Here is a 6,887-nt window from a genome sequence, read left to right as displayed (position 1 = left end):
GAAAGAAGCGAGCGTTTCCTCCGGAGGGATCCAGGCAGGGCGTCCCAGCAAGTGCCGCTCCCTGGCCCGACAGCGCCGCAGGGGAACGCCGGGGCGGGGAGCGAGGAGCAGCAGGGGCCGGGTGGGGTCCCTCTGCTGCGAGGGGCGGGCAGGGGTGAACCGGGCCGGAGGAGCGGCGCCGGGGTCGAGGCCGGTCCCGGTCCCAATCCGGAGCAGCCCCTCCGCGGGCGGAGGGGAAAATGGCGGCGCGGAGCCGGGCCGGACCCCGTTGGGCTCCGCGTCGGGACGAGACCTGGCTCCGCGGGACGCGACGGGGCGGCCCACCCCGCTGCTCCTTCCTCCCAACTTTCGCTCGGGGCTCCCGCTCCACAGGCGTTCCCCCACACACACACCGTGACGTCACCGGGTTCATCCATGCCCTCCTCTCTCGGTGTTCCATATTTTTTTCTGCTGGGGGGAGCGTTAAAGTTTTCTTTCGGGGGGAGGGAACACAAAGCCCGCTGCGCCCGAGGGGGAAATAGCAACAAGATTACGGCTTCTTTATCCTGGCGAGGAGGCGTAAGAAGGTGCTAATCCAAGAGATGGCTAATTGAGCGCTTGTAAAAATGATATTTGCCTGCCATTTCTGGCAAAGTGGTTTCTCTCTTTCCCCCCTTTAACGTGGACGAGGGTAAAAATATTTTGCTCGTTTGCTAGAGAGGGGAAAATTAAACAAACAAACAAACAAAAAATCACCCCCCCTCGGACACAACTGACTTCAATCCGGAAAAAGGACTTGATCCCAGCTTTTTAAATCCTTCTGGAGCCTCACGGATTCCTGCGAGCTCACAAATCGCAGCCCCTTTCTCTTGCCCGCAGGATGCAGGCGGCGGGACGCCCGGCCTCTGCCATCAGCAAGTAGGAGGGCGGCGGGGCTGCGGCGGGGGACGCTACCGGGACTCTCCTGGAGCGGGGCAGTAGCAGGACACCGGTTCGTACGGCACAGGCAGGACGCTTTTGTCGCTCTATAGGATTTCCCCTGCGCCCCTGAAGTGATCTGCGCCCAAGGGCAGGAGAACGCGGTGGCAGCTGGTACTTTGGAAAGTTTTGAGGAGGAGGAAGGGAGGCTAGCGCGGGGAGGAAGAAGAGGATGCCGGGGGGGAGGCGTGACTACTCAAGCCCCTCGTTTTGGCTGAGCTCCCCTTGGGGTGCCTGCAGCCCCACGGCCGTTCTCCCCCGCTCCTGCTCTGCCTTACCTTCAGGGGCGATCCCATCAGACCCAAACGCTCTCGTATGTCCATCGCGATATTCGGCTCCATTTGTATAAATATGTACAACGGGGGGAGGGAAATAACAAAACCAAAATAACCAAAAAGAAAAAAAAAAAAACAAACCAATATGCAGGTTGGCTCAGGCCTGACAGGGCGACAAGAGCAGCCTTGGGATAGGGGAGCTGCCATGGCCCTCTCCGAGTCGCGGGGCAGGAGCGCCGGCGGCTCTTCCTTCCCCGGCGCCTCTGAGGAAACGCTTTGCCAAGGGCCCGTTCCTGGCTCCAAGAGAGGGTCGGGAGATGTGCCCGCCTCAGCCCCAGCCCCAGCCCCAGCCTCCCCGCCGTGCCCATCGCGGCACCCGGGCCCCGGGGGAAGGGAAGCAAGCTGCTGAGGGAAAGGCAGCAGTCTCTTAAGAGCCCATTTTGTGCTATTAGGAAGCTGTGGCAGCTTCTCGGCGGGACCGGGGATGACAGTGCATGACGGCCGGGCAGCCCATTATCCCGCTCCCATTGAGGCGCCCTTTCACTCACATGCAAACTCCTTGGCAGAGTCGTTTGTCTCCTCATTGTACTTTATTTAAGAATGCAATGGTTGTCAGGGCTCTTATTCAATTTCAAGATACTTTATTGATGAGCTTTGACTTTTAGCACTTTTCACATGTCAAGAGAAGTCAAGTGTATGCGGCTACGACTTCATTTTATGCTTTGCGCGTTCATACTCTCCACTTTCCGCAGTGGCTCTTGGAATTTCTTTCCCCCGTCTCTTCTTCGCCCCTTTCTTTCGACAGGCCCTTTGTTGTTGTTGTTGTTATTTTTCTTTCTTTTCCCCTGTGCAGAAACCCCCCTCTCCCCCGGACCACTCTCCATAACCGATTGGGACACCCTGAGCTCGGACTGGTGCTCCCAGTGTAACCTTAAATGCATGCTCTGAGGGGTTGCTTTGGAGTTTACTGAGGTGTGTCTTAATAGTCCGGCATTCAACAAATGTACTTGTGGTGTGTGGTCAGAGCAGCAAAGTCATTTACTTACTTTCCCCCTTGAGTTCCTGGCAGCCGGTGAAGGGGGTCCCTTTGCAAAAGGCGGAGCGGGGGAGGGGGGGGGCTCGGCCGCTTTGAGCTGGGCCGCTGCCCGCCGGAGCCTCCAGGACCCCCCCCTTCCAGCTCCTCCGTGGTGTCTTAAAAACAAAACAAAACCAACCAGAAACCCCAAACCAAAACCAACAATTCCAGCCCGGGAGCCCTTAGTCAACAAATGGCACGTGGGAGAAGTTGGTGAGTGTTTGGTAAAGGACTCTTCAGGGCCTTTCACAAGAGCCCTCAATACACAAAGTAAATGGTGTATTTGCTCTGCTCTTTCCCGGCCGGGTAGAGCCTCCCGTTCCCCGGCGCTGGGAGCCGGGCAGGGGGGCCCGCGGCCTCGGGGAGCTCTGGGCGATTCACAGCTGACAAAGCGCCTGTCTCCCAAATATTTATGTCTTTACCATTTGAATGTTATTTTCCCCTTATCTCCATTGTTGGACCGGAGCGAACTCTTTAAATGCAAATTGACCTTTCCCTTAAACTGCCCCCCATCATCCCTCACACACACATCCCTCCGCAACCCCCGCCGGTCCCCTCCCCCTGCCCGACCTGAAAACGCGCCGGTCCCCGGGGCCGGGAGGCAGTGGAGCCCCGGTGCGGAGCGGGAGCGCGGAGCCGGGCCCGCCGCGTTCCAATCGCCAGGGCCGGCCCCGCTGAGCGGTGCCGGGCGGCGGGCGGCCAATCGGCGGCGGGGAGGCGCGAGCGTCGCTTTGCATAAAGCAATATTTCGTGTGGGAGCATTTGCATGTTGCGGAGTGATTAGTGGGTTTGAAAAGCCAGCCCCGGCGGAGCCGCATTTCCCGCTCTGGGGAAGGCGCAGGGAGGAAGTGTTTTGCTGGAAGATGATGACAGAGGTCAGGCTTTGCTAATGGGCCAGTGAAGAGCAGTGGAGGCGAGGCAGAGACCAAGGCGCAGAGACATTAATACACTTGAACCATCACCAATCAGCATAGGTGTGCTCTGTCTCTCTCTCTCCCCACTTCACTCACACACTCTTTTATCTCTCGCTCTCCAGTCACTGACAGCCCATTTTATTGTCAATCTCTGTCTCCTTCCCAGGAATTCGAGATCACACAACCAGCAGCTTCAGTGGAGAAAAACTATTTTGCTGGCAATTCTTTTTAAAGCACCATCATTTCAAATCAGTGCGCTCTTAAAACTGTTGACAGGAGCTTTGACAACAAGACAGGATGCCTCATAAAGGTGAGTCTGCTCATTTCTTCTCCCAACTTTTCCCTCCTCGCATTTTAATATTTAGGCAGGGCTCTCGCTCTCTCCCCTCCTCTCTTTCTCTGTTTCGCTCCTATTCCCATTTGCATTCCGAAGAGCTTCCCAGGGAACTTTCCAGCCCAGGAGCTCACAAACTTTCTGCCTTTCACATGAGCCCGTGTCCTCTGGAATAGCTAAAGCATCTGACGCGGAAAGCAATGCCAGCAGCAGTCATTCCCACGCACCATTCGCTGGGCAGGGAGACAGACCACCAGCGCCGGTGTCTGTGCTGCTGGCGCTGCCGGTGCCCCAGCTCAGAGGGGCGGGCGGCGGGACCCCACCGGGCTCCGGCCCCAAGCCATGCCGCCTGAGAAGGAAGGAAGGAAAGGAAGGAAGGAGGCAAAGAGGATCGCGTTGCCCCGAGGGCGGCCCCGTCCGCAGCTTCTGCTTTGTGTTCCCGCGGCCTCGGTTAGGGAAGGATCCTCCTTGATAGTGTAGGGGAAAGAGGGAGCGAGAGTCCGGGAGAGGTGCGGCGGGGGGGGGGGGGGGGGGAACGTGGAGAGAAAAAGTATATAAATCACATCCTAGGCCAAGCCAGCTCCCGAGCGCGGTACAGGCGGGGAGCTGAGCCGAGCTGAAGGGCTGTCAGCTCTAATCAGCCACCCGGGGATCTTCCCAAGTCGTCCCTAGCGCCGGCAACTTTCCCAGCTCCGGCGTGGGATAAGCGCCGGGGGCGCGGAGCCCCCCGCACTGCCCCACACCGCCTGTCCCGCACCGCCTGCACCGGGCCCCGGCTCGGGGAAATATATATTTTTTCCTTCATTTTTTTTTAATCGATATTACTTTAAAAAGATTTTATTTGCTTTTAAAATCCACACTCTCGCTTATTCCTGCAAGAAAAAGCCACGCAGCAGCCTCTTTGATCCTTCACTACAGCAAAGCTTTTTTTTCTTTTTTTCCCTTTCTTTTAAGAAGTCGAAATTTTAATAAGCTGCAAACTCTTCGCTCTGGAAAAAAAATAATTAAAAGGGATTTACTCCTGGGAAGCGCAAAGCAAAAAGGGTTCTTTTTCCCCTCGCTAGTGCAATTGGAAAGAAAAAAAAAAACAAACCGAAGCACCAAAACCAATCAGACCCAATCTGGATTTGAATTTAACCTTGTAACGCTTTGCCCGGAGGTGTTACATGGCCGAGCAGAGCAGGAATCATTTCTGGAAAGTTTGAAAACAAACTTTCTCCAACGCTTGAATGTACCTGGCCATAGGCGGTTTTGGGAAACGCCAGCAAGGTCCCGGAGAAGGAAAGTGACTGAGTCTTCTCCATCTCAGGGGCATAAAATAATAAAAGTGGCCCTTGCCAATAAATGTTTATAGCTGCTGACCTTTACCAGCGCCTGATCGCAAAACGATTCGGGTTTTATCTTTTTCTCATTCGCCCTGAGAAGGCGAAACTTTGTCATCTTAACGACTAATTACGGCTTCACCGGGAGAGGGGGAGAAATGCTGTCCGCCATCAGGTTATATAATGATTTGGATGTTAAAAAAAGAATGGCAGCTTAGGCCCTGCCTGTTAGGACAGAGCACATCGCCGGGAGCCGGGTGCGGGTCCCTGCGGGGAGCAGCGGGTCCGGGGCACGGCGATGGGAGAAGGCGACTTCGTGATCGTGTTGCTTCGGTCTGGGGGTCCCCGCGGCTGGTCTGGGGGCGTCAGAGAGTTGCTGAGCAAAGCTGGAGCTCCGTTCCCCACGCCTCCTCTTACCTTGTTGAAGCACTTGGCTCCCCTCGCCCTCTGTTGTAAAGCGCTTTCGGCTGTATTTGGGGTTTGGTTTGGTTTCATGGCTTCTCCCCCCCTTTCTTCCCCCCCCCCCCCCCCTTTCTTTTAAATTCATTCATTGTCATTTCTGAGGTCTGTGCTGGCAGAGCTGAGGGCTGGAAGTTTCATGGGGGCTTTCTGGATGGCTCCTTTAACCCCCTAAGTCCCACCTTTAGGAATTGTGCGTGAAATATGTGAGGAAATTGTGTCTGAAGAAGTGGGTTTCCCCACTGTGTGTGTCTATGCAGACGTGTTCGGTGTATTAAAGGGATGCTTCACGTTCAGTTCAGCTGCAGGAGATACGGCCACGTCTCCATCGAAGTACAGTGTAGCTTGCTCTGCTGCTAATCAGGTAGTTCTCCAAAGAGCAGTAAATATTTACCAGTTAAAGTCTTCATGCTGCGAGAAAGTACTTGTTTGAAGTTTATTTTTATGGATTTAAGATTACTAAAAGCTACTTAATAAATTATGCCATGGCTCGTCCTGAATGAGGAAACGTGCCTCTTTGAATCCTCCATCATATGCAGGAAGAGTAAAATTAATATTCATTATAGGCGCAGAAGAAAGAGAATGAGTATTTTTAGGAGAAAAAAAAAAGGGAGAGAAAATGAAGGCTGCGACTATTTCATTATTTTACCTCCCTTTTTTTAGCAACCCCCTTGAATGGGCTCTTTATTGTAATTGTCCCTCCCCAATTGAGCACCCCACTGAGCTGTTGTATCTTTTTACAACCCCTAACAACTCGCACCAGTAACACAATTACCGCCAGATATTTATAACGAGAAATTACTTTTCCATCTTCACCAGCGACGATTTCAAATAAATACATGGGGGAAACATAAATAAATACGTGGGGCCTGGGGGGGAGGAGGGAAGAGGGGAGAGAGGAGAGAGGGAGGGAAGGTGACAAGAGGAGGATAGAGGGAGCAGGGGAAACAGGGAGGGAGCAGGGGAAGCAGGGAGGGAGCGAGGCGGGGGGAGTGTGTGTAGAAAAAAGGGGGCTGGGGACTATCCAGGAGCTGGGTCAAGGCAGGCACTAATGAAGGGAGAAGGGGCTTGTTTCTCTGCTCTTTGTAAGTTGGAGGGTTGTTGGTCCGTTGAGTTGGGAAGCTGCACGGCCGGTTAAGGAGCCTGGGTTTCTGCACTAGGGGTTTGGGTAGAGAAGCAGAATGGAGGCCATTGTTCGCTTTCTGTAGGCTTTGTTTAACAGTTCTCACCCCCTCCTGTTCTTACTTTTTAAAGCAGTGAGGCGAGGTAGACAGCGTGTGTCACAGTACAGTGAAAAAGGGGAAGATCTAAAGACCAAAAAAGAAGTTAATCACAAGATGGGGAGTTTGGGGGAGAAAAAGTTGCTAGTGCCGCGGGAAAAGGGGGGTGGGGGAATAAATAACTAGAGGAAATACCCGGAGGTAAAAATGGAGCCCCTCTCCCAGCACTCAGAGCAGCCGGCAGAGCCAGCCTTCACCCCCCCCCCCACCCCACTCCCCCCCCGCAGTCTCTGCACAACCCCCGCGCAGCGCCGCTCCCCCAAGGCACACG

General features: G+C 54.6%; 1 protein-coding gene across 15 annotated transcripts in view; it reads left to right on the top strand.

The window, feature by feature from the left end:
- The first annotated feature begins 494 nt into the window (after positions 1-494).
- The window catches only part of PAX6 (paired box 6), a 21,534-nt gene continuing 15,141 nt past the window's right edge, over positions 495-6,887 (top strand). For 4 of the 15 annotated variants that reach the window (XM_061462786.1, XM_061462777.1, XM_061462787.1 and 1 more), the window contains exons 1-2: positions 2,928-3,281; positions 3,388-3,531. In XM_061462786.1, the coding sequence (XP_061318770.1) occupies positions 3,519-3,531 (13 nt within the window). In that variant the 5' untranslated portion in view covers positions 2,928-3,281; positions 3,388-3,518. Of the gene's footprint in view, positions 971-2,926; positions 3,282-3,387; positions 3,532-6,402; positions 6,422-6,887 lie in introns of those variants that run through there. The other 11 variants (XM_061462789.1, XM_061462791.1, XM_061462779.1 and 8 more) reach the window with 7 other exon arrangements.

This window comes from Pezoporus flaviventris, unplaced genomic scaffold (genome assembly GCF_033815535.1).
Source record: "Pezoporus flaviventris isolate CSIRO_AGI_PZ_B2104156 unplaced genomic scaffold, CSIRO_AGI_Pfla_v1 ptg000036l, whole genome shotgun sequence".
Classification (NCBI taxonomy): domain Eukaryota; kingdom Metazoa; phylum Chordata; class Aves; order Psittaciformes; family Psittacidae; genus Pezoporus; species Pezoporus flaviventris.
This window is presented reverse-complemented; position numbering and strand designations above follow the sequence as displayed.